At 40.0% G+C, this 25,300-nt stretch overlaps 1 protein-coding gene across 5 annotated transcripts in view; it reads left to right on the top strand.

The window, feature by feature from the left end:
• Window positions 1-25,300, top strand: part of LOC143653482 (uncharacterized) — a 52,134-nt gene that overhangs the window by 2,216 nt on the left and 24,618 nt on the right. For 2 of the 5 annotated variants that reach the window (XM_077124502.1, XM_077124504.1), the window contains exons 2-5: window positions 17,256-19,691; window positions 20,160-20,480; window positions 22,489-22,563; window positions 22,886-22,944. In XM_077124502.1, the coding sequence (XP_076980617.1) occupies window positions 22,930-22,944 (15 nt within the window). In that variant the 5' untranslated portion in view covers window positions 17,256-19,691; window positions 20,160-20,480; window positions 22,489-22,563; window positions 22,886-22,929. Of the gene's footprint in view, window positions 1-17,255; window positions 19,692-20,159; window positions 20,481-20,792; window positions 21,929-22,488; window positions 22,564-22,885; window positions 22,945-25,300 lie in introns of those variants that run through there. The other 3 variants (XM_077124501.1, XM_077124500.1, XM_077124503.1) reach the window with 3 other exon arrangements.

Genomic DNA, 25,300 nt, shown 5'->3' with positions numbered 1-25,300 from the left:
TGAAAAATTTAATGAATGAAATGTTACATCACAAAATATTCACTTAGTGCAAAAATGGCAATATAGGAGAAATCAAGAAACAAACAAAAAAGATACAGGGGAAAAAAGTGACAGATGCAACTACAATTATATCAATACGACTAAAAAATCCAAGCCAATCAAAAGATAGTGATAGTCATGCCGCATTAAAAAAGCAAGATCCAACTATGAACAACATAAAAGCTACGAGAGCTAATAAACAAAATTCAACAAAATGTTGAAGTACAAGATCAGTCTGCAAAATCAGTAGTGATTAATGGGTCAAAAAATAAAGTAAACTTAAAAATACTTTGAGATGTATGAAAAGGAAGAAAAAATATACCAAAACTTATGGGATACATCTAAAACAGAACTTAGAGTGAAGTTTATAGCAGTAAATGCTTATATTTAAAAAGAAGATCTCAAATCCATGACTAAGCTTCCAGCTTAAGGAGACTGGCAGAAGAAAAGCAAACTAAACTAAAATTAGGAATTAAGCAGAAACATTACCACCAACTATGCAGAAATATAGAAAACTAGAAGGAAACACTGAGTAATTTATATGCCAAAAATTATAACTTCTGGGAAGATGGTAGAATAGGATAGGCTGAATTCACCCCTGCTGCCAGGAACAACTAGAGAAGTGACAGAAAAACAATGAGGACAGCAGTTCCAGGGTGTGAGTGACCTAAAAGGGTCTTCTACGATATATAGGGAGGTCCTGGATGAAAAAGCTGAGCAATTGAGACCCAGAGAATGGGGTGAATCCGGGCTTTGTTGGGACTCCACCATAAACAAGAGGCTGCCCCCAGCAAAGTTCCTGCCCCCACAGCTAGCTTGGGATATAAGTGCCCTCAGTTCCACAACCCAGAACTATCTGGGGGAATCCAGAAGCCAGGAAACTTTCTTTCCCTGCTCATAGAGATCATTCAGCTATGGTGCAGAGGCTGCTGCTCCCCTTCCCATGTGGAGGCCTGGAACTTGTAGGAGTATGTGAACAGGGAGGTAGGGATAAGGAAGCAAGCCATGCTGTGCTTCTAGTCCCCATGTTGCAGTGCCCACAGGTGCTTCAACCCATGCCACATGACCACACATGCTGATCTTCATGCCCCATGCACCCTCACCCCACACAACAGTCTGCACCCACACACACCCACACCTCATGCCCTGCCCTGTGCTCCACCCACCATGCACTGTGTACCTGTCACACCCCATGCACCTCGTGCCCCACCCCATCCTCATTCCTTGCCATGCCCTGTCCCCATGCTATGCCCTGCACCTGTCCTGTGCCCCACCATCACACCCTGTAATCCATGTCATACCCTATACCCTTGCTCACTGCACTCCACCCCACCACACCATGCCCCGTGCCATGACCCACACCATGCCTAGCTGGCAGACATTTCCAGGTGGACTGTGGACAGGGACAGCTGACGTCCCCAGTTCTAAAACCCAAAGTCATTCCAAGTGGGAGTCTGGAGGCCACCAGACCCATCAGGCCCACAAGCAGAATCTCTGCTGAGGCATACATTGCATTGCCCCCAGCTGTGGGATTGCAACTTTCAGCTTGCACTGGGACAACGTGTACAGGCTCTCCATCCAGCTCACCTGGCGGCCACAGTCAGGGAGAGGTGGGCCTGAGGGGAAGAAGAGGCTCAAGAATGCCATCTCTTGGGAAGAAATGGAAAGTGCAGTCTAGCAAACTGCCTACTGTCTAGCTTCAAACAAATCCTCAAGGAGAGTTGCATCCCTTGCATGCGGTCCGGGCCTTGGTCTGGTGGGGAATTACTGATGAACCAAATGCAAAAGGAGACCTTCAATGCAAATCCAAGCAAATATAAAACCTTATATGACTGAGGGTCATCAACAGAAATGAAATCATATCACAGAGATCAAAGACTCTATAGTTAAAATACACTGGAAGAGAAAATTCAGAAATAGACTTGAGACACAGAACAGCAGATCTGATGAGGCAGCAGAAAGAATAAGCAAACTAGAGGAGAGGACAAATGAATTCGAATGCACAAAAGAATGAATGGCAAAAAAGATGGAAAACTTGCCTTGGAACTCAGGAAAATGATGGACAACACAAAGCACATAGATATAAGAATTATTGGTGTACCAGGAGGAGAAAAGAAGAATAAAGGACTAGGAAGATTAGTTGAGATAATGGGGAAAACTCCCCAACCTTTATAAAATGACATAAATAAGCAAATCAAAGAAGCCCAATGAGCTAAAAATAGAATAAATCCAAATAGACCTACTCCAAGACACTGATCAGTCTGTCAAATGTTGAAAAGAAACAGAAAATCCTGAAAGTGGCAAAGGAAAAAACTCACTACATACAAGGGAAACTAAATAAGACTGAGTTCAGACTATTCAATGGAAACCATGGAGGTAAGAAGACAGTAGTATGATTAATATTTAAGGTCATGAAAGAGAAAGACTTCCAGTAAAAAATTCTTTATCCAGCCAAGTTGTCATTCAAAACTGAGGGAGAGATTAAAATTTTCACAGACAAAGGCTGAGAGAATTAGTCAACAAGAGACTGGCCGTATAAGGAATACTAAAAGGAGTTCTGTTGCTGGAAAGAAAAAAAAAAGGTAGAAAAAGGAGGTCTGGGGGAGGGCACAGAATCAAAGAGTACAAGTAAGGATGAAAAGAGGAAAAGAGGAAGTGGGAAAAATATGTAGAGATCTGACAAAAACCAAAGGATAAGATAGTAGATTCAAGAAATGCCTGTAGAGTAATAATTTTGAATCCTAATGGATAAACTCACCAATTGAAGATACAGATTGGCAGAATGGATTAAGAAATATGATCCATCTAAATGCCGCTAACAAGAGACTCATCTTGGACCCAAGGATAAAATTGAAAGTGAAAAGATGGAAAAAGATGTTCTTTACAAGTTGTAACCAAGAGAAAGCAGGAGGGTAGGCTACAGTGGCTCAGCAGCCAGAATTCTCACCTGCCATGCCAGAGACCCTGGTATGATTCCTGGTGCCTGCCCAAAGAAAAAAAGAAAGAAAGCAGGAGTAACTATACTATCTGACAAAACAGATATTAAATGTAAAGGTACCATCTGAGACAAGGAAGGACACTACATATTAATGAAAGCGACAATTCACCAAGAAAAAATAACAATCATAAATGTGTATGCTCCCAATCAAGGAGCTCCAATGTACATGAGGCAGACATTGGCAAAACTGAAGGAAGCAATATACATTTCAACAATAATAGTGGGAGACTTGAATACATCACTCTCCTCTATAGATAGAACAACCAGATAGAGGATTATCAAGGAAATAAAGAACTTAAACAATTTGATAAATGAATTAGACCTAACAAACCATATGTAGATCATTACACCACAAAACATCAGGATATACATTATTTTTTAGAATGTTCCCAAGTACAGATCATATTCTGGGGTACAAAAAAGCTCTTTATAAATATAAAAGGATTGAAATTTTTCAAAGCACTTGCTCTGATCCAGTGGAATGAAGCTGGAAATCAATAACCACCAAAGGAACCAGAACTTTCAGAAATATATGGAGATTAGAAAACACACTCTTAATCAGTGGGTCAAAGAAGAAATTGCTAGAGAAATAGGTAAATATATAGAGACGAATGAAAATGAGAACACAACATATCAGAACTAATGGGATGTGGCAAAAACAGTGCTGAGAGCGAAATTTATTCCCCTAAATGCCTATATTAAAAAAGAAGAGGGAGGGCCACAGTAACTCAGAAGGCAATTCCCGGTGCCTGCCCATGTTTAAAAAAAAAAATGTTGAAGAAGTAGCAAAAATCAAGGACTTAATTGCTCACCTGGAGAAACTAGAGAAAGAACAGCAAACTAGCCCCAAAGCAAACAGTGAAAGAGAAATAACAAAGATTAAAACAGAAATAAGTGCAGTGGGCAACATCAACAAAAATAATAGAATCAATAAAACCAAAAGATGACAGTCTGAGAAAATCATTAAAATCAATGGACCCTATGCTAGTTTGAAACTGTAGTGTACCCCAGAAAACCATGTTATTTAATCCTGGTTCAATATTGTTGGTGTTCTAGTTTGCTAGCTGCTGGAATGCAATATACCAGAAACGGAATGGCTTTTAAAAAGGGGAATTTAATGAGTTGCTAGTTTACAGTTCTAAGGCTGAGAAAATGTCCCAATTAAAACAAGTTTATAGAAATGTCTAATCAAAGGCATCCAGGGAAAGATACCTTGGTTTAAGAAGGCCGATGAAGTTCAGGGTTTCTCTCTCAAGTGAGATGGCACATGGCAAACACAGTAAGGGCTTCTCTCTCAGTTGGAAGGGCACATGGCAAATATGGCATCATCTGCTAGCTTTCTCTCCTGGCTTCCTATTTCATGAAGCTCCCCGGGAGGCATTTTCCTTCTTCATCTCCAAAGGTCACTGGCTGGTGGACTCTCTGCTTCGTGGTGTTGCTCTCTGAATCTCTCTGAGTCTCTCATTCTCCAAAATGTTTCCTTTTTTATAGGACTTCAGAAACTAATCAAGACCCACTCAAATGGGTGGAGACATGTCATCCCCTAATCCAGTTTAACAACCATTCTTAACTAAATCACATCAACCAGGGATATGATCTCATTACAGTTTCAAACATACAGTATTGAATAGGGATTATTCTACCTTTAAGAAATGAGATTTATATTAAAACATGGCTTTTCTTAGGGGGCATACTTCCTTTCAAAAAGCACAGTTGGGTAGGATATTTTTAAGTTGTTTCCATAGAGATGAAATTCACCTAATTGTGGGTGGGACCTTGGAGTAGGTGGTATGCTGGTATGAAAGGATTATGTACCCTAGAAAAGCCATGTTTTAATCTTGATCTATCTTGCAGAGGCAGCCATTTCTTTTAATCCCTATCTAGTACTGTAGGTTGGGAGGTTGATTAAATTATTTCCACAGAGATGTGATGTTGCCAATTGTGGGCATAGCCTTTGATTAGGGAGATGTGACTCCACCCATTCCAGGTGCATCTTTATTAGTTTTACTTGAATCCTTTAAAAGAGGAAACATTTCAGATAGAGGGACAGAGCCACGAGAACCAGGAGACTATATACAGCCAGAGACCTTTGGAGATGAAGAATGAAAATGTCTCTGGGGGAGCTTCATGAAACAAGAAAGCTAGCAGATGTCGCCATATTTGCCAGGTGCCTTTCCAGTTGGGAGACAAACCCTGAACATCATCAGCCTTCTTGAACAATGGCATCTTTCCCTGGATGCCTTAGATTGGACATTTCTATAACCTTGTTTTAATTTGGACGTCTTCACAGGCTTAGAACTGCAAACTTGCAGCTTAATAAATCCCCCTTTTTAAAAGCCATTCCATTTCTGCATTACAGCAGCTAGCAGACTAGAACAGGTGATTTCCATGGAGACGTGTTTCCACTCATTCAAGATGTGGTTGCTTACTGGAGTTCTTTAAGAGGGAACCATTTTGGAAAAAATTTCAAAGTCGACAGAGGTGACAGAGGCAACAGAACCAACAGAGCTGATACCAGCAGAGACCTTGGAGATACAGAAAGAAAGTGACCCTGGGGAAGCCATTTGAAAGTAGAGAGAGCTAGTAGACATTGCCATGTGCCTTCTCAGCTGACATAGAAACCCCAAATGCCATTGGCTCTTTCTAGATGCCTTAGTTTGGGCATTTGTATTACCTTACAACTGTAAACTTCTGAACTTAGTAAATCTTTATAAAAGCCATTCCATTTCTGGTATATTGTATTCTAGCAGCTTAACAAACTAATACAGATTTTGGTACCAGAGAGTGGGGAGCTGTGGTTTGCAAATACCAAACATATTGGAAGGCTTTTTCAATGGATAAGGGGAAGATTCTGGAACCGTTGTGAGGAGCCAGATAGAGAAGACCTAGAATGAAGAGATAGTTGGTAGAAATGTGGAAATAAGGTTTTAGACAGAAATGATGAGTGTGCCTTTGCAAACTGGAAGGAAGGCATTCTTTGTGGCTGTAAGGCAGAATTTGACTGTGATGAACTTGGATATTTAGCAGAAGAAATTTCTGAACTACATGTGGAAATGAAGCCTGGCTGCTCCTTGCAGCTGATAGTAAAATGCAAGAGGAATGGGATGAGTTGAGAACTGCACTCTTGCGTACAAAGAAAACAGAAATTGATAGTCTGGAAAACTCAGGACTTCCAGAAAGTGAGACCCCAGTGAATAAGGCCCCACTTGAGGATTAGCCAAACATGGCAGTAGTCAGCCATTGCAGAACAAGCAAGGATTGGAGATAGAGTTATCCAGAAAGAATAACTCATTGTCTGATGGTATGATCCCAGTAAACTGCACAGAAAACCAACAAGAGCATCATGGGATCTGTATAAATGGAACCACTGCCAGTCTGGACTAAAAGAGACAGAAAGGGACAAATTGAAGGAAGAATGGCTTCAGAAGCAGAACCGTAGAAGCTAAGGTCTGGAGCCAGGAGAGTGGACCCACCCATACACATCAAAAGGGTGAATTTGCCCCAGAAGCAGAGGATGATCCTTCTGCTTCATTGTTCCAGAAGAGTTGTGTCACCTCAAGCCTTAGGGTTGGTGGACCACAGAAACTGTGGATTGGGGGATGCTTGGCTGCCACCCCATTGTTCTGGAGGGGTTTAGCATGTGCCCTGGAGATGGCAGAGATCCCAGATGCTGAGCCTTTTTTGAAGATGGTGGAGCCAAGAAAAAGATGTTCCTCCCAACTTGCCCCAGTGTGGCAATTCATTCCAGCATTTGGAGAGAGAGCAAAGCCACTGCATAGGCCCTTGGAAAGAGAGGGATTGCCACTTTCTAAAGTCCTGGGAAAAAAAGATTCTCAGACTTTGAAATCCAATGGAGCTTGCCCTGTAGGTTTTTGGAATGTTTTGGATCCAGTGATCCCTGTTTACCTTTTTATTTCTCCCTTTAGTATTGCAAACATACATCCTATAACTGTTCCTCCTTTGTATATTGACAACATATAACGTGGTCTGAGTTTCACAGGTCCAGAGCCAGAGAAGAATTTTTGCCTTAGACCAGACCATGCCTACAGTTTACTTTGATGAGATTGTGTACTGGTTTTAACTTTGTGTTGCATTTGTATTGTCGCTCAAAAGATTTAAAGTTTTGTGGTATTGTAATGGAATTAATGCATTTTATATGTGGAAGAAAAGTGGACCTTTCTGGGGTCCAGAGGGTAGAATGTTTCAGTTTGAAGCTGATATCTACCCCAGAAAAGCCATGTTTTAATCATGACCCAATCTTGTGGGGCAGCCCTTTCTTTCAATCCTGATTCAACACTGTAGTGTGGAAATTTTTTATTAGATTATCTCCATGTAGATATGATGCACCCAACTCTGAGTAACCTTTTGATTAGATGGAGATGTGATTCCACCCATTCAAGATGGGTCTTGATTAGTTTACTAGATTCCTTTAAATGGTCAAAACAGCATGGAACTGGCACAAAGATAGAAGTATTGACCAATGGAATTGAATCAAGAGTGCCGAGATAGACCACCAAATCTATGGTCAACCGATCTTTGACCAGACCCCCAATTCACTAAACTTGGACAGAACAGTCTTTTCAATAAATGGACATGGGAGAACTGGATATCAAATAGCCAAAAGAATGAAAAAAGACCCTTTCTTACATCCTATAGAAAAGTCAAAGTGGATCAAAGACCTAAATATAAGAGCCAGTGCCATAGAACTCCTAGAAGAAAATGTAGGGGAATATATTTAAGACCTAGTAATAGGAGGTAGCTTCCTAAACTTTACACCCAAAGCACAAGCAATGAAGGAAAAAATAGATCAATGGGAATATCTCAAAGTCAAATGCTTCCATGCCTCAAAAGACATTGTCAAAAAAAAGGTGAAGAAGCAGCCAACTGAATGGGAGAAAATATTTAGAAACCATGTATTGCATAAAAGTTGATATCCTGTATACATAAAGAAATCATACAACTCAAAAGCGCAAACAACCCAATTAAAAAATAGACTAGAGATATGAATAGACATTTTTCTGAAGTGCAAATACAGATGGCTAAAAAGCACATGAAGAGATGCTCATTTTCAGCAGCTATAAGGGAAATGCAGATCAAGACTTTAATAAGCTATCACACAAACCTATATGAATGCTGCTAGGAAATAAACAGGAAATTACAAATGTTTGACAGGATGTGGAGAAATGGAACACTTATGCACTGCTAGTGGGAATGTATAATGGTACAGCTGCTATGGAAGACAGTTAGGCAGTTTCTTAGAAAACCACATATCAAATTGCTCTATAATCAAGCAATACCACTACCAGGTATATACCCAGAAAATCTGAAAGTAGTGACACAGGCATTTGCACATGGATATTCATAGCAGCATTACTCACAATTTCCAAAAAGTGGAAACAATCCAAGTGCCCATCAACAGATGAGTGAATAAACAAAATATGATATGTACATATGCTGGAATATTATGCAGCAGTAAGATGAAATGAAGTTCTGAAGCATATGAAAATATGGATGAACCTCGAGGACCTAATGCTAAGTGAAATGAGCCACTCACAAAAGGATAGATACTATATGCTTTTGTTTTTATGACCTTATTAAAGGTCCTAGACATATATAGAAGCTGGAGATGGGTGGAAGTTTAGCCAATGAGATTGAACATGAATGTAAGGAAATGGACAGAATGAAGGCAATTTATGAGTGGATCTATAAGTAATATTGCCATATTGAAGGTGAACATGATTGAAAGGGGTTTAAACTATTAAGCTATGTAACCCACCAGTTCACACTACAAATATAAATAAGTTCTTGCATGAACTACTTCAAAGGTAAGAATCTTGTACAAAGAACAGATAATGGAGTGATGTGGGGTTCCACACCCACCAGAATGCAGACCAAGACCAAGAACATGTCCAAATGGGGTTCACAGTAGAGTCCCCCACAGTGAGATATAAAAAATGAGTAAATATATTGAGGTAGTTGGGAACCAGAGTTCTGCTAAGAAGGGAGTTAAGGATTTGGAATGATGAAATCCTTATATTTGAATTGGAGAGATCCTCATGAATTCATGATTTAAAAAAATAATAAATGATTTTCTTCCTCCACCTTCTGAATGGATTTAGAAGCAGTAACACCCTTGGTGTACAACTGGTGGCCAGATCTTGGTTTCCAAATACTCTACCTCTGGGACACAGAAAGTATAAAGTATTTCTGGAAAAGCACTTTATGCTGGATATGAAAGCATTTGCTAAAAGACTTGTTAAAAGTGCACAGGTGGCCACTGGAAAGGGCTGCCATTGACCACTTGAGGCAGCTTAGCATCAAAAGAACAATGATGGTGATGCCTTATTACTCAAGGTCAAAGAAGTTCCATGAGTTCCAGGTGATATAAAAGAGAGACAAGAGACACATGAGACCAAAGGAAAAGCTTTTTAAATGACAAATGCCAGCTAGCAAAAGCAGAAGGAATAAGAATTAGAAAATCAAAGAGGGGACCATATTTTTCAAAACTGTGCACATCAGTAAAAAGAAAAGCTCTGGAGATACTTAGATTTTCAGATTAAGGGAGGTAAAAGACATGATAACTAAATGCAAATTTTGATCCTAGACTGGATCCTGTACTGGAAAGAGACAAATGCTATAAAAGACATTATTGGTTCAAATTTTAAAAGCTGGAATGTGAAGGATAGATGAAAGTACCATGTCAATGTTAGGTGTTCTGAAATTGATAACTGTACCATGATCATGTAAGATATTCTCAGAAAACACATACTGGTGCTGTAGCATTCTCTGCTTTCTCTGGATCTCTCTTGTTCTCCAAAATGTTTCCTCTTTTATAGGACTTCAGAAACTAATCAAGACCCACCCAAATGAATGGAGACATGCCTATACCTAATCCAACTTAACAACCACTCTTGATTAAATAACATCTCCAGGGAGAGGGTCTGATTACAGTTTCAAACATACAGTATTGAATAGGGATTAGAAGAAATGGCTGCCTTTACAAAATGGAATTAGGATTAAAACATGGCTTTTCTAGAGTACATACATCATTTCAAACCAGCACATCTTCCAAGCCATTTGCTTCTGGGGATTCATTTGCAGTTTCATCTGATGAAACAGGATTAATCACTCTATGGCTAATCCCTTCAGGTGGAGATTGGGTGGCGAACTCCTCAGGAAAGGCTGGAAGTGGGGCAGCTATGTCCTCAAGGCAGACTATTATAGGGTTCTTCTCTAGAAGACTCAGCATGACCTAGGGTTTCTATTTCACCCCGACATCATCATCAGTCTATATGTTGCCATCCCATTTTTTCAGGGTCGCTCTCCTTTCCAATCAGTGCCCTCACTTTAATGGCAGACACCATGCAAGATTGACATTTCTCTTTATGTTGTAATGATGCTACTCTAACAATAAGATTCTGAGTCTGATTTTCAGAGATCTCAAGTCTACGGCTGCAGGAAATAAGATTTTCATTCAGGACACTTGTGCTGGTTTAAAAAAGGATGTATGCCCTCTAGAAAAGCCATGTTTTAATCACAATCCCATTTCATAAAGGTAGAATAATCCCTATTCAATACTGTATGTTTGAAACTGTAATCAGATCATCTCCCTGGATAATGTGATTTAGTCAAAAGTGGTTGTTAAACTGGATTAGGTGACAACATGTCTCCACCCATTTGGGTGTGTCTTGATTGGTTTATTGGAGTCCTATAAAAGAGGAAACGTTTTGGAGAAAGAATGATTTGGAGAGAGCAAAGCAGCTCAGCATACTGGTATATGGAGAGAAAGCTAGCAGATGACGCCGTATTCGCCATGTGCCCTTCCAGCTGACAGAGAAACTGTGACTATGTTTACCATGTGCCTTCTCACTTGAGAGAGAAACCCTGAACTTCATTGGCCTTCTTGAACCAAGGTATCTTTCCCTGGATGCCTTTGATTGGACACTCCTATAGACTTGTTTTAATTAGTACATTTTCTCAGCCTTAGAACTGTAAACTAGCAACTTATTAAATTCCCCTTTTTAAAAGCCATTCCATTTCTGGTATATTGCATTCTGACAGCTAGCAAACTAGAACAACACTCATAGAAACTTCTACATCTGTCAGACAATGCTTAAACTTCTTGTTTGAAGCCTTAAGCCAATCCCTTTCACTCATTAATATATCTAGTGTATCTAAAAACAGCCAGCCAATATCTCTATACCTCCTATTTCCACAAAACTCTGTAAAGGTGTCCAAAACATTATCCCCCGGAGCCTGGGCTCATACAAGCAAAGCATTAGAAGAATTTAATGGTGATATTTTGACTATCACTTTTGCCAACTCACTCCATGGACTGGCAGTGTCATTCTGATTATGGGAATCAGAGTCTGTAGTGCCTTTGAGTCCAGTCAGAGTATAAAACCATTCATAAAAACCCATTTTTAAGATTCTGTTTCTTAAGAGCCACTCCTGGTACCAAGTTGTGTTAGGGTTCTCTAGATAAACAGAATCAACAAGAAATATTCATAAATATAAAGTTTATAAAAGTGTCTCCCATAACCATGGGAATGTAGGGTCCAAAATCTATAGGGTAGGCTGTGAAGCTGATGATTCTGATGGAGGATCTGGATTAACTCCACAGGAGAGGCTTGCTGGCCAAAGCAGGAAGAGAGCATGTCTCTTCTGAATCCTCCTTAAAAGGCTTCCCGTGATTAGATTAAGCATCACTCATTGCAGAAGACACCCCCCTTGGCTGATTACAAATGAATCAGATGTGAATGCAGCTGATGTAATCATGATTTAATTCTATGAAATGTCCTCATAGTAACAGGCAGGCCACCACTTGCCAACCACCTGGCCAAGTTGACACATGAACCTGACCATGATATGCCCACTGGCCCTTTCTGAAACCATTAGAATGTCAAATTGGGACTAAACCTTAAAACATAATTTCCTGGTGCACCTGTTAGGATGCAATTTACTAGCCAAATTAAATGCACAGATAATCTTTTCTCCCAGTCATTCAACCACAGAATTACTTCCAGTGTAGGACTGAGCCCTACAAACTGCTCCACTCTTTGGAAAAGTCGCTAAAGAAGCTCCCTGATTCTGGAGAAAATTCTGTTATCAGTGAATCCAGTAGCCTGGGCAGACACAAAGCCGTGATGAATGAATATGGCAGAACTGGGCCAGGTAAAATTTTGGCTGCCAAGCATGATTCGCCATACCAAACAATATCCACTCAGATTAGAATCAAGGGGCATAACTGAGCTGATAATTAAGACATTCTTAAAATACCAATTAATACAGCCTTGTCAATCTTCATTTAATACTCCAATATTGTCAGTGCAGAAGCCTGGCCCTTGAAATTAATATAGGTTTGTACAAAATCTCCGAGCTATTAACCAAATTGTAAAATATATTCACCTTGTAGTTCCAAATCCATATACTTTGCTCTCCCACCCTATCAGGAGATCTCTGTTACTTCACAGTCCTAGATTTTAAAAATGCTTTTTATTGCATACTTCTCAGTCCAGAGCCTTTATTGCTTTTGAATGGGATGATCCTAATACCAATATAAAGCAACAATATTGCTGGACTATTCTCCCACAGGGGGTTAAAAATGCTTTGTAGATTCTTTGGAGAAGCCCTAGCTAGAGACTTAAGAGAACTTCACTTAAGAAATGACCTTGTTGCAAAACATAGGTGACATCTAATTGCCAGCTTATCAAAAAAGTCCTCAGATAGGAATACAATTCAGTTTAAATTTCCTAGCAGAATGGGGATATATATTGTTTGGGACTGATTGGTTAGGGTGACCTGGGATTCATTGGGTAGCTACAAATGGGACTCAGTTGATACCAACCTATGGCCTGGTTGCCCCCAGTTTGGATAGGGTGATGTACAGTAGGTGTGCTATGGACTTTAGGAACCATTCATAACAGTCTACCCCCCACTGCTGGTTTACCCTTATTAAAAGCCATATGGACACGATCCAGTATTCCATTGGTATGATCATCTCACAGCCATATTTTTTCATCACTAGGCATTGAAGATGTCATTTTTTTGCATGGAAGCCCTTAATAAATTTATTAGACAATCTTTAACTGATAGCCTCTATAATATTTCTCTATTAAACACGGAGGTCACTCTTAGGTGCAAAGCAGGTCTCCAGAATTGAATGACTTTAAGACATCCTCACCACTTCTCAGGGGAGGAACCTGTGCTATGATACAAACTGAATGTTTTACCTTTATTCCTGACTAATATGCTAACATTACAACAGTACTAGCTCATGAAAAAATCAGATAAATGCCTTAGACACTAACTCTCCCTGATTTGATTTATTTAGTTGGCTTCCTTCAGGAATAGGATCTTGGTTTAGCACTATATTACAAACAAGATTATCTATCCTCATTTTAACTGTTACTAACATCCTATTCTTTAAGCTTTGTCTCTGTATTTTATCCAAACTCTGTAAAATTAGACAACTAACAGAATAATGATGATGAAACAGTCCCATCCTGAAAGGAAGGAATATCTTTAACTGTAAGCAAAACAAGTCCATTACTCTGCCCCCATAATATCTACATCCCTCCTCAGTTTGAAGTAGCCAGAGCAGTCATCATCCTAGATAATGCAGGATTGAGGAATGAAGAAAAATAAGAGGGGATTGTAAACACTGATTACAGTATTTTAATGTGTAATTGTAATTTATATTTTAGCTTGTCCTTTTACTTGTAATTGCAATTGTTATTTTAGCTTGTTATCTTATACTAACTGAGAGATTTACAACACTGTTATAACCAGATTCCTGTCTTTATGCTGGCTGGCTTTTTTCAGTTTTCAAGGGCATCTTGGGCCCGTGCTTGCACTCTGCCTATTAACTATAACTTGAACATAACCAATCAATAGATGTCAACTTAAATAACATCACTATCCTCACCTCCTTTTGTTTAAATCCCATGAAAACCCTAAGCTTTTTAGACTTGAGGACACATATTTGAGCTTTTTAAAAAAAATGCTCCTCTTTTCTTGCTTGAATGTCCTGCAATAAACACCTTTTCTTTGCTCAAAATCCTAGTATCACTACATTGACGTCTGTACACATCAGGCAAATGAGTTGATTTATTCAGTAACAACCGTACAGAATATAAGCAGTATCTGCTCTTAAACATTTGCATCTCTTTAATTTCTAGAGACATTGGAAAATTTAGAAATACTATACATGCTTCTGCATTTTCCCATTCTGCCCTTCTACTTAGCCCATTTTATTTAGGATATTGTTCTATTTTTGGTAGCTGTTCATAAATTGGCATTTGTGCTGGCTTGAAATGATGTATGTACCCTAGAAAACCCATGTTTTAATCCTAATCCCATTTTGTAAAGGCAGCCACTTCTTCTAATCCCTATTCAGCATTGTATGTTTGAAACTGCAATTAAATCATCACCCCGGATATGTGATTTAATCAAGAGTGGTTGTTAAACTGGATTAGGCGACAACATGTCTCCACCCATTTGGGTGGGTCTTGATAAGTTTCTGAAGTCCTATAAAAGAGGAAACATTTTGGAGAATGGAGATTCAAAGAAAGCAGAGAATGCTGCAGCACCATGAAGCAGAGAGTCCACGAGTCACTGACCTTTGGAGATGAAGAAGGAAAACACCTCCCAGGGAGCTTCATGAAACAGGAAGCCAGGAGAGAAAGCTAGCAGATGATACCGTGTTCACCACATGCCCTTCCAGATGAGAGAGAAGCCCTGATTGTGTTCACCATGTGCCTTCTCGCTGGAGAGAGAAACCCTGAACTTTATCAGCCTTCTTGAACCAAGGTATCTTTCCCTGGATAGATATCTTTGATTGGACATTTCTATAGACTTCTTTTAATTGGGACATTTTCTCAGCCTTAGAACTGTAAACTAGCAACTTATTAAATTCCCCTTTTTAAAAGCCATTCTGTTTCTCGTATATTGCATTCCGGCAGCTATCAAACTAGAACAGCGTTATTAATGTATTTCTCTTGTAACGTATTTTTACATATACCTAAAGAAATAACTATATATATTCATATAAATCTAGCCATATTTATTATATGTTAATTAACATTTATACTGATTATGTTAATTAATATAAATATACATTATATATTTTATCAGTACAAATGTGTTAATTTCCATTTTTACACAAATTATCACTCCAGAATTACTTTTTAGAATATAGTTTGAGCTCATTTTATATCAGCATATAACAGTTTTCTCATTCTTTTCCTATGGCTGCAGGGTTTGTTTGCCATTAAATTATTTTTGGAGTGGTTTCCCCTACCTCCTGAAACATAAAATTTTAAGTTTTTGTATGGTCATATTTTTCATTAGTTTTCTTACCATTTTGCAATTGCTAATATACTAACCAACCCTAAAATTATAAAATAATTTATATTTCATCTCAGTAAGTTGATGGGTAGCTTCATCAATTTCCAATATTCATTTTTTAAGTTTAATAGTTATAATATGTGAGATAAACCTGTACCCTTATTTTACTTATTTTACAATAGGTAATCAGTTATCCCAACATTATTTATTGAGTATTCCAACCTCTTCCCATTGCATTGAAATGTTATTTTTAGAATGCTAAACCCTTACATGATCTTAGAAGACCTTAGACATTCTTACATGACCTATTCTTTTCTGATTTGAGAATAAAGTGTTCTGATTTTTAAGCTATTTTAAAAATACATTGATTAGCATGACTACTCTTTCAAAATGGCTTGGTCTATTCTCACTCTGTTTCCTGAAGAACATTAGATTTGTTCTTTCTTTTTTTTTTTCCTTATAATATGGTCCCATTTTTAAATTGCAGAAGTTGTAGATTTCTGGTAAAACCATGCATAAAATACAGGGTTCCCAATTACCACCCTCTTATTAATGCCTTGCATTAGTGTGATACATTTGTTACAATTCATGAAAAAACATTTTTGTGATTAACTATAGTTGTCATGGTCAGGTTCATGTGTAAATTTGGCCAAGTTGTGGTACCTGTTTGTCTGGTTGGGCAAGTGCTGGCCTGTCTTTTGCAATGAGGACATTTCACAGAATTAGATCATGATCACGTCAGCTGCATCCACAGCTGATTCCATTTGTAATCAGCCAAAGGGGAGTATCTTTTTCAATGAGTGATGCTTAATCTAATCACAAGAAACCTTTTAAGGAGGATTCAGAAGAGACAGGCTCTTCCTGTTTTGGCTGGGGAGCCTCTCCTGTGGAGTTTCTGCAGACCCTCCATCAGAGTTATCAGCTTCACAGCTTGCCCTACAGATTTTGGACTCTATGTTCCCATGGTTACATGAGACACTTTTATCAATTTTATATTTATGGATATTTCCTGTTGATTCTGTATCTCCAAAGAACCCTAATATAGCTTGATACCAGGAGTGGTTCTTAAGAAACCACTTAGAAAGATTCTAAGAAACAGAATCTTTAAATGGGTTTTTATGATTGGTTTTCTCATCTGACTGGACTCAAAGCACTAAGGACTCTGATTCCCATGAACAGAATGATTCTGCCAATCCATGGGGTGAATTGCAAAAGAGATGGTCCAAATATCACCATACAGTTCTTCTAATGCTTCACTTGTATGAAGCCAGGCTCTGGGAGGTAATGGTTTTGACACCTTTTCAGAGTTTTGTGGAAATAGGAGGTATAGAGATTTTGACTGTTGATGTTAGATACACTGGATACATTAATGAGTGAAAGGGATGGGCTTAAGGCTTCAAATGAGAAGTTTACATGCCGTCTGACAGATGTAAACATTTCTGTGAATGCCCTGAAGGAAAATCTTATTTCCTGTAGCTGGAGACTTGAGATCTCCAAAAATCAGACTCAGAATCTGATTGTTAGAGTAGAAACTTTACAACATAAATGGAAATCTCAGTCTTGCATGGTGTCTACCATTAAAGTGAGGGCATTGATTGGAAAGGAATGGGATCCTGAAAAATGGGATGATGACATATGGATTGATAATGATGTCAGTGGAGAAGTTGAAACCCTCAGTCATGCTGAATCTTCTCTGGAGAACACTGAGGACATAGCCATCCCACCTACAGCCTGCTCTGAGGAGTTGGCCACCTGAAGGGACTGGCCCTAGGGTGATTCATCTTGTTTCACCAGATGAAACTGTAAATGGCTTGGAAGATACTTCCAATTCCTTTCATGACTCACTCCCACCATCCCTCATTTCTTCTAGACCTATAACTAGACTGAAGTCCCAACCGGCCCCAAAAGGTGAGGTACAAAATATCACCCATGAGGAGGTACGTTATACTCCAAAAGAACTGTGAGTTTTCCAGTTTATCTAGACAGAAATCAGAGGAATATGTGTGACAATGGATTTTAAGGGTGTGGGATAATGGTGGGAGGAATATAAAGCTGGATAAGGCTGAATTTATTAATATGGGCCCACTAAGCAGGTTCTGCAATCAATGTTACAGCTTGAGGGGTTAGAAAAGGCAGTAACAGTTTGTGAAAAAACAAAAAAAAAGAATAGAGAAAACTATACTATAGTAGTCAGGATGTGGTGGGACCAAATTATGTTTTTTCTAATTGAGAATGTATTCTTGGTCTGTAGGAACAGAGTTCTGGAGTAAAGGAGCAGGCTCCCTTTTTAATAGACACTGCCTGTCTTCTGCTGGAACACATCAAGTGTATCTTCGCCCTCCATTTCCAACAGTTGTTCACAATCGGCTTTCATTCATTTACTTAGTAGTATATGCCTCAGTCTTAAACTGTACCACAGTACCATCCTGTCCTGCTACTTTCAAATTAACATTATCGTTATTCTCAATCTTTCCTCCTTCCTGGGGCTTCTCTTCAGCCATGGCAAGAGCTGGAGTCTCCTCAGCTGCTACTTCACAAAAGAGGTTCCAGGTCCACACCATAGAGAGTCATCCATTGACTTTTTTGTCTGCAGGAGCAGGCACCAGGAATCAAACCTGGGTCTCCGGCATGGCAGGCGAGAACTCTACCTGCTGAGCCATTGTGGCCCGCCCGTTGTTGGCTTTTAACTTAGTCTGTTCATCAACAGATTCTGTCACCCTGAGAGAACTCAAGTCAATCTAGCCCACAGTGCTGGCACCGTTTTCACCCCTAAGAAAGCCACATCTGGGGAGGGGACTGGCCACTCTTTCATGCTGGTGGGAGATTCCACTGATGCCTCATTAGCTCCAGTTTGCATAGTGGTCAGTCACTGACGTTCATAGCTCAAGAAGCTTACTAGGACTAACTGACCCACTGGCAGGGCAGTCTGTACAACTTGTTGGATAGTTTTTAAAACACTCTTGATATTTACCAGTTCTTTAATCAGAGTAGCAATTGCTACAGTCACCTGCAAAGGCACTCAAGGTTTGGATTGGATGTCGAGACTGAGGATGCCACACATACAGCAAAAGGTTATGAAAAGTTTTATTTCTTAGATAATTGAGCTCTCAGGAGAGAGGCCTCTCAAGCAGGTCCAGAATGGCTTGAGAAAGCAAGGAAAGGTGACTGGCCTGGTTTTCGTTGTGATTAGGGGTGGATCTGGGGTAAGAGTTTCTGCACGCAAAGAGATTTGCATGATTTTAATTTCCTGTTGGCACTAAAGTGAGCATCCAACCTTTCTTGTCCATTTGTCCAGATGTGGGGCACAAGGAGAAGAAGGTAGAGGAAAGGCCTAAAAACTGTCTCAGTCAAACATAAACCAAAAAATGGAGTCCTTTCCTCATGGCAGTGATCTCCCCTATCATTTGTTGGTATTACGTGGCTGGGTTGGTGTAGCCTGGCAGTGCACTTCTACCACTGCTTCTGTCCTAAAGGGAACAATCTCTTAAAATATCAATTTGTACAATACAGTTAGCAACACTTGGGTGTTTGCAATGTCCATTAAATAAGGCATGAGATGATTTTGTTTCAAAGGCCATCATGGTGGTGTCCGAGTTGGCTAATTGGACGGGACCAGCAAAGCTGTAACCTACAAAAGTGTCAACATTGGTGAGGCATCATTGATGGCTCTAAGAAGGGATCAGTGGTTCAATACAGTTACTCTATCAGGAGCATGTGGGGCCAATACCCCAACTCCCCCATGTGGCTCATTCACCTTAAGACCTAATGTGCTAACTTTCAGCAAGTCACATGTCTGGCATATAGTGGTAGTTTCTGCACCAGAAACGTAGCGTCCATTACTTTGGAAGATATCTAAGTTTATTATTATTATTATTATTTTTGGACTGCTGGGTTGTAAATACACCCACCTAATCCCAAAAGTTTTCTTTTGCCAAGCAAGTCCCTGAATTTTGTTGGGCTTTATCAGTTGCCCCAGTTGACAGAGGCCAAAAACACATTTATACAAAAACGTGGAGGTCTAATTACACAAGTGTTTCTTCATCTTCACATTTTATTGTTTTCTTTACATATTTAGATGTTATTTTCCTGATAACTATAATCCTAATTTCTTTTTTTTCCCTATTTTTAAAAGAAATTTTGTTTTGTTGTGACACACTAGTAATACATTGTTTATATTGTCCCAGGAAAATGTTCAGGATGTAGGTTTTTGTTGTACAAGAGTGGTAAATATTCTGTCATTCAGGTAAACGTGTCGGAAGGGTATGCACCACTATTTTACACCTGGTCCTCCTGGGAAGTAAAATATGTGAGTTTTGTTTCCTTCTTTTGCTATAACAAAAATTATATGTGTTAATTATTTAGATAACTTGCTGGCCTTTCTCTTCATTTCTCAAAGAAACCTTTTTGTGAAAGACTGTGGGACGCTGTTCTTGTATTTTAATTCAATTTCTCACAGTCATAAATGCAATTCACAGGCATCTTTGCTCCTTTCTTTAAGCAGCTTTCTGTCTGAAAAGCACACACGTTGGAAGAAATGACAGCTTAGGACCTTAATTAACAATTGTCATTGGTGCCTACTTCTTTTTTTCTTGTTAGGTAATTTAACCTAAAACTCACCCCTAAAAACTTACGTGTACAGCTGTAAATTTATAGGCAGTTTTTTAAATAATTACGATTTTGACAACCAACAAAATTAACCATGTTTATAGTCTGTGCAATTTGCATTTCTCTGACGGTCCCTAAAGCGTCCTTTACGGCTTATTCTTTTAAACAGATTCCGGCAACAACCCTGCATCGCATCGCGGCGTCCTGCAGCCTCCCGCTGTCCAGAGAACCACGTGCCCCCGTAAACCAGCTCGGGACCCACAGCCCCCAGGCGTCCCCGGGAAACGGCGCCAGGGCTCACGGGAAATGTAGTCCCGCCCTTTATTGGCTCGCGTCGCGTTCCGGGAACGGCAGGGGCTCGCTCTGCGCATGTGCGCGGCCGTCTTCTCCCAGGCTTCTTCCTCGCGTTCCCCTTCCCTCGGAGTAAATCCGGGAGGGTCTTGATCTGCGCGGGCTCAGGGACCTGCTCGGACGCAAGGGGGAGCGGCGGGTGAGCCCAGGACGCTTGAGGCGGAGGTCGAGCGGAGCCCCGCGAGGCTGGAGCCCGGCGGGTGGGGGTGGGGGGACCCCGGGCCGCGCGGCGGGTCCTCCAGGCGCCTGAGGGACGGAGGAAGCGGCCTCCCCGGATCCCTGGCGGCCGCCGGACGGGGTCGTGTCTGGCCCGGGAGGGGGCAGTGGTCTCGCGTGGGAGCGTCAGGGCGTGGATCCCGCCTTCCTGGCGCGTGCCCCGAGCCAGCGCGGAGCGGCCGCGGCTGTGGGGCGGGGCGGGGCGGGGCGGGGGTGCAGCTTCGGTGAGAGCTGCTTGTGAATGACAGACGCGAGCCCCTCACCGAGCCGGGGCTAGGTTTTCTCGCTGCAGAACCCGGGTGTTAATGCCATTTGCCACGTGGCGTTCTGAGGATTTCAGTTTTTACGTAGGGAAGAAATTTCGTACAAACTTAGCAGGTGGTAGTAGCAGATATTTTGAAAATAGGTTCTTTTGAATTTATAGCCACTTGATTTAATCGTGGCTTTTAAAGGAAACATCTTTATGGAGGTGTTTCCCATTTTGACAAACAAGGCTGTAACCAAGAAATTAATAATACTGAATCATTTCTTGTGTTTGTCTATGTTGTAGAATAATCAAAAGTTAATATCTGAAATCACTGAAACTCAACTAGTCCCACTCTTGTTTATACTTCTTGTTGTAATGGTTATTATAGTCTATTTATACTTTTAACTCCATTTCCCCTTGTTTGGATCCTTTAAAAATGGTGAACTCCTTAGACTCGGGGGAGGGCAGGTGGATAGATTTTGGAATAGATAGGCCATCTGATCTTCTGCTTTGTGTGTGGCATTAAAGTCTCGCTTTGAACCCCCAGTGTCATACATTGGGTGCTGTACGCTTCAGGCAGTGCTGGCACCTGATGCTCAGAGAGTTGAAATGAAATGCGGTGGCTTTGCCTAAAACCTGGCTTTGTGTTCCTCACTGGTTCCTGTCTAGGCCCAGGGACATAATTGTGTATGAACTGAATCTCACCTTGCAACAATGTGTTCTGGAATTTCTTGGCATCTTTTTGGAATTCTTGGGTCAGACTGGAATGATTGCATTGCCTGGATTTTGGTACTACCCAGAATCAGCAAACTCAGTGGCCTTACTTTGATTTTATATAAATAATTTCTGTAAAATGTGGGAGACTGAATGGAGCTACTGAGTTAAATGATTTTGTCCCAGGTTCCAGCCCTCTTGGAACAAAGCAGCTCTTGTGAAGTTAGAAGGAGGGGGTCCCAGGAACAAAAATCCCACCCTGAACATCACCACTCTAACCTGAAACTTCTCACCATAGCTTCAGAGGAGAGGCAGGAAACTCCTAGAAAGAAGTAGATTCTAGATTTGCACAGCCTGAAATAATAACTCATCTTATGAATTCATCCCAGAATGAGCAAGGCTTGGGTAATGTATCCTCATCCAGAAGGCATTACCAGGATGATGAAAAGTTGAAACTTCAGAAAAGTTAAGTGAGCTAATATCGGGGGTGCTAGGGGTGGGTGGCAAGGGGCAGGCTGCATAGGAAATATTCATTACAGATTTCTCTGGAGCTTAGTCTGCAGTTGATCACTAGGCCCAGCAGAAAGAGTTCTGACTCCACCCTTCAGTAAATGCATCCTGCCTTTATTTTCCACTAGTTTTTTCTAGGTTTTGAGCTGCTGTCATCCAATGTCCTTTGTAACATGCACCCTCTAAGAGGTATGCTGCTGTCTTCCCTGCCATTCAGGAATCAGAATGTTCATGCAGTAAGGATCTAGGGTCATCTGGGTTGCCTTCATTTGGAGGCTGAAAAACCACGAGTGTGTGAGTCAGCAACCTATCGAGAGTCACTCAGTTTGCTAGTGCCAGAGCCAGGAGTAGAAAGCAACTATTTACTTTATAACAGATAAGTCAGTGACAGGTTTGAGTCAGCTCACAACAGTTTTTTTAAATGAACTTTTCCTTAAAACATACCCATTTCTTTCTGCAGAGTGATCTCTCTTAACGCTAAAGGGAAGCAAGTCAATGAGAACTTAATATCCTGAATGGTTTTCCCAGAACATTGGTATGGGGATAACAACTTGTCTTCTAATCATTTGTTAAATCAGTCCTGGGTTGGTTCTAAGAAAAATATGGAATTATTAATAAATCCGTAGGAAGTAAACCCAGTGAAAAATAGCAGAGCCCAACTCTGTAAGATCCTTTCTGAGTCATATGGGTGAAATCTTCACATTGTTTTTGCTGACACTTCTCTAGGGCTAAAGGACTTTTTCCTGAAGGGGTATGTTTTTAACCAGTTGGTGGGCAGAGGTTTTTAGGCAGTTAAATCTCAAGCTGCACATCAGGCCACATCTCTCACCACCGCCTTCTATTTTCTTCTCTCCTAGTTGTACATTTACCCTTCTCTCCACTTTTCCAAGAGCAACAGAAAATGAGCAAATCTCAGGTGAGTTGTTTGTTTATTCATCTATCATATTGTTTTACCTTAAATAATATATAAGGTAATAGATCGAAAGCAGGGAAAAGTCAAGTTAATTATTGTGGAGATAACGTCCTTGAGGTGCAAATTTATTCCTGATGCTTTATGTGAAAGGGAAATACTTTCCTTTGACCATAAGAATAAACCAAGTTATTTCTTTGTGGATCATAAAGTCTCCCTGGTCCTGAAATCTGAAGAAATTTCTTTTATTATTTTCATGAAAGAGATATAACATACAACCTTAGTTAAGCCTGAAAGGACTGTTGCCTGTGGTTTCCATCTCTGTTTATTGGACAGAGCCACAATGATTTCTTCTGTCTACTTCATGGTGTTGTCTTTTTTTTTTTTTGGTGCATAGTCCCTGAATCGAACCCAGGTCTCCTACAAGAAAGACAGGCATTCTAAGCACTGAACTACCTGTGCACCCTGTCTTCTTTCTGAATCTTTTTCTCCTAGCTTATCTCCAGGTATTCCTTCTTGGCTCATTATGATTATCATATGCTGTTTTTCTTGACTGCTTCATCCTTCCTGGATTTTTTGCTATATCAAAGCTGAGACAACTAGTTAAATCTGGAATACAAAGTTCAATATAAATAAATGATAGTTATTGCTTGTCAGATATATTAATTGAGCAAGGTAACCTGTTGATTTTCTATTGGATTTGGGGGCTCTGTAGGTTATAGGTCAGGACTGGGTTCATGACAGCCTGAGAAGTGTGCTTTGTTTTGGAAACAAAGGTGGAAATGGGTTGATAACAGCCTTAGAGGTATGTTCACTGGAGTGTGTCTGTACCACTTGGCTGAATTGACTGCCGTAGGCTATTGCTCACTGAAATGAGTTGTCATTGATTAGCTAGGTTTAAATTCACTTGTTCCCATGTCTATACATGTACCAAAGTGGTCTGAAATTGGTTTTGAAGGTTATTTGTTACCACAGCTATAGAACAAGTAGTTTTTTTCTTTAACTGTCATAAAATCACATTATAGTAATCAAAGAACGTTGTCAAGAAAGTAAAAAGACAGCCTACACAATGGGAGACATATTTGGAAACCACATATCAGCTCAGCATTTAGTGTCCAGAATATATAGAAAGATTCTTCAACTCAACAGCAAAAAGACAACCCAATTAAAACATGGGCAAAAGACATGAACAGACACATCTCAGAAGAGTAAATACAGTTGGCTAAAAGGCACATGAAAAGATACTCAACTTCACTGGCTATTAGGGAAATAAAAATCAAAACCACATTGAGCTATCATCTCACACCACTAGAATGGTCATTATAAAAAAAACAGAAAACAGCAAGTGCTGGAGAGGATGTGGAGAAAAAGGCACGCTTATCCATTGTTGGTGGGAATTTAAAACGGTACAACCACTGTGGAAGGCAGATTGGCGATTCTTCAGGAAGCTAAGTATGAAATTGCCAAATGATCCAGCAATCCCATTATTAGGTATCTATTCAGAGGACGTGAGGGCAAGGACACAAACATTGCACACCAACGTTTATAGCAGCATTATTTACAGTTGCCTAGAGATGGGAACAGCCCAAATGTCTGTCATTGGATGAGTGGCTCAACAAGCTGTGCTATATTCATATGGTGGAATATTACATGGCTATAAGACAGAATAAAGTCATGAAGCATGTAACAACATGAATGGATCTTCAGGATATTATGCTGAGTGAAATTAGCCAGAAACAAAAGGACAAATACTGTATGGTCTCACTAATGTGAACTGACATTAATGAGGAACTTGGATAATTTCAGTTAAGAACACGGGTTATCAGGAGATGGAAACAGGGTAGAGATTGTAATTGGTGCTGAAGGAACACAGATTGTACAACAGGACTGATTATAAAAGTTCATAAATTGATAGCACAATACTACCTGATTATAGCACAATAATATAAGTAATGGAATGGAGCTGAATGTGAGTATGGTATGGGGAGAAGGGCTGGGGCCACATATGAAATCAGAAGGAAAGACAGAGGATAACTGAGATGGTAACTTAGAAATGTGTAGAATGCACAATGATGGTGATTAAGTGTACAAAATAAAAAATGTTTTTGCATGAGGAAGAACAAAGGAATGCCAGTATTGCAGGGTGTTGAGATTAGATGGTATATGAGGAAAAGTACAATCAACATACACTAGGGTCTGTAGTCAACAGTAACATTGTAGTATGCTTCCAGTGAATGTAACAAAGGCATTACGCAAAAACTAAATGTCAGCAGGTGGGGAGATTGGGAAAGGGGTATGGATTCTTTGTGGAAGAAAAGGAAATGTCTTCAAATAGAGTATGGCGGCAAAGATTTGTCTACAT

The sequence above is a fragment of the Tamandua tetradactyla genome, chromosome 13 (genome assembly GCF_023851605.1).
Source record: "Tamandua tetradactyla isolate mTamTet1 chromosome 13, mTamTet1.pri, whole genome shotgun sequence".
Classification (NCBI taxonomy): domain Eukaryota; kingdom Metazoa; phylum Chordata; class Mammalia; order Pilosa; family Myrmecophagidae; genus Tamandua; species Tamandua tetradactyla.
Note: the sequence above shows the minus strand (reverse complement) of the source record. Positions and strands in the feature narration are given on the sequence as shown.